This window comes from Trachymyrmex cornetzi, unplaced genomic scaffold, assembly GCF_001594075.2.
Source record: "Trachymyrmex cornetzi isolate Tcor2-1 unplaced genomic scaffold, Tcor1.1 scaffold214, whole genome shotgun sequence".
Classification (NCBI taxonomy): Eukaryota; Metazoa; Arthropoda; class Insecta; order Hymenoptera; family Formicidae; genus Trachymyrmex; species Trachymyrmex cornetzi.
In genome coordinates, this window is record NW_017296782.1 from 163,136 (window position 1) to 165,385 (window position 2,250).

Consider the following 2,250-nt stretch of genomic DNA (forward strand, 5'->3'; position numbering starts at 1 on the left):
TTTATAATGCTTTATATACTATACTTATTATAATAGTACTTACTATACTTTAGAGTTTTTTATATTATCAACACTTACAAAGAAATATATTTATAGCTTACTACAACTCTTTATAATAAAGTAATAAAAGCATAAATAGCTAGGAACTGTTATAAAATAAACTATGAATTAAAGTGAAATTTAAATGACTTTTTTAAATTTTTACGTTGATTTCGTATCCAATATCTCTATTGGTATCTACTTCCAATATCTCTTAGGCAAAGACCCTAAAAATATAATCTGCGACGCTCTTTTCCCCTTAATTCTGCTTCTTTTCATGCTGATAATAATTCCGGCAGCACTAAACAACCGTTCAGATGGAACTGATGTTCCGACAATCACAAAATACTTCATGGCAACTTCATACACCATTGGATAAACATCCTTCAATTTTTGCCAAATTTTGAATGGATCCTCACTTCTGCTAACGACATTAGCATTAAGAAATTGTCGAAGTTCGACTGGTATGCCACCAGGCTCGTCAGAATTTAATGATGAAGAAGCTATTAATTCATCGTGAATGTTCCAAAGATCTTCTTTTCTAAGAATATTTATATTCTCTTCTACATTACATTGCGTTTCTATTTGATTATTTTTCATTAACTGGGAGATCTTGCTTATTGCTGTAGAAACCGCTAATGAACTGCTAAAGTGCAGCTTCTTAAAGCGTGGATCCAACAAAGTAGATATAGAAAGAAAACTGTTTGTTTCAATGTTTGAGTCCTTTCCTCGAAATCTATTTTGGAGTTGTAGTAAAACATTTTTATGAAAGCGTTCTGAAATCTCATGAGTAATGTCGAGTTTTTCCAAAGTTCTTATCAGACAATTAATGATAGGGATGATCTTACTACAAGTGACATACAACTCGCCCGATATCTCCATAATGACGCGTTCAACTGGACGCAAAATAGCACAGATATCTTTCAAAATTTGTAGATCGGTGTGTGTTGTCATCTCTGGTATATCATCATGCTTTTTTCGTGGAAGAGTGAGTAATACGGTATTCACTAGATTTGCTAATTGAATGAATCTTTTAATCATATAGAAAAGCGAATTCCAGTGTGTCTCGCATCCCTGCTTTAATTTTAAAATATTCTGGTCATTTTCAAGATTAGAAGTCTGCAACTCGTTAAGTGCATTTGTCGCTTTAACGCTGCGTTTGAAGTATGTAACAATACTTTTTACTTTTTTTACTATAGCCTGGAATTCCGGTGTTGTAGCGATTGCGTCTTGGATAACTAGATTTAGTGTATGAGCAAAACACGGTATATGTCTTTTGCGTCCAAACGTATCCCGTACCGCTTTTTTGATGTTAGAAGCGTTGTCTGTAATTACAGCTACTACTGAATTGATTTGAATATGCCACTCATCTAATATTTCGCTTATAATTTTCGATATATAATTTCCATCATGGCTTTCTTCGAGTTCCTTTATCCCCAAAGATAGATTTTCTAGTTGCATAATTTTGAAATTGATGTAATGTACAGTTATGCTGATATAACTCCGAGTATTGAACGGCTCTGTCCAAATGTCTGTTGTTAAACAAAGATGATCGATCTTCGAAAGCATAGTTCTGATTTTCGAACTGAGTAGCTCGTACTTTTCATCTAGACGCTTTGTGATAGTTTTTCGACATGGTACAGTATATAGAGGAGCCACGATACTTAAAAATTTCCTGAATCCGTCATCTTTGACCATCGAAAAAGGCTGTTTATCTATCGCAATCATATACAGGATACCATTTGTAATCTTAAACGCTAACATACCACCGTCTGAAATAAAAAAATTTAAATAAGGCGCATGATAAGCTTAGATGTATACTCTTTACATGACTTCTATTTAATTACCACGGTACGTTTCGATTTTGTGAAATGCTTTATCTATGCATGGCTGTATTTGGAACTTAGACAAAGGATTCTTTGATGTTGAGCAAACGGGGCTTTTCCTTTCTGATGTACACATTGAAGTACAAGAACTTAATTCTTGAGATTGCATAGATGTTGAGGTTGATAATTCCGAAACCGAATCAAGTTCTTCAGATTCTTCATCCATAGATGTTACCATTTGGCACATTTTTTTTGTTCAGAATTATCATTTGAAATCGACCGTGAAACTGATGACTAATCACGTTTGCTGTTTAGTAGAACTAATGATATGTATCATTTGTATAAAAGATTTGATATCATCAACTGGCGCCAAGTTAAATTTTAC

General features: G+C 33.5%; 1 protein-coding gene across 1 annotated transcript; it reads right to left on the bottom strand.

The window, feature by feature from the left end:
• Positions 1-237: 237 nt before the first annotated feature.
• LOC108760052 (zinc finger BED domain-containing protein 1) lies at positions 238-2,103 on the bottom strand. Its single transcript, XM_018505833.1, has 2 exons — positions 1,887-2,103; positions 238-1,811 (listed from the first exon to the last, which is right to left on the bottom strand). The coding sequence occupies exons 1-2, from the start codon at positions 2,101-2,103 to the stop codon at positions 238-240; spliced, it is 1,791 nt and encodes a 596-aa protein (XP_018361335.1).
• Positions 2,104-2,250: the final 147 nt, after the last annotated feature.

Excerpts from the sequence above, each read along its gene's own strand:
- LOC108760052 (XM_018505833.1), bottom strand. The coding sequence starts at position 2,103 with ATGGTAACATCTATGGATGAAGAATCTGAAGAACTTGATTCGGTTTCG. Across the intron at positions 1,812-1,886 it reads CAAAATCGAAACGTACCGTG|ACGGTGGTATGTTAGCGTTT; the intron begins GTAATTAAATAG and ends TTTTTATTTCAG.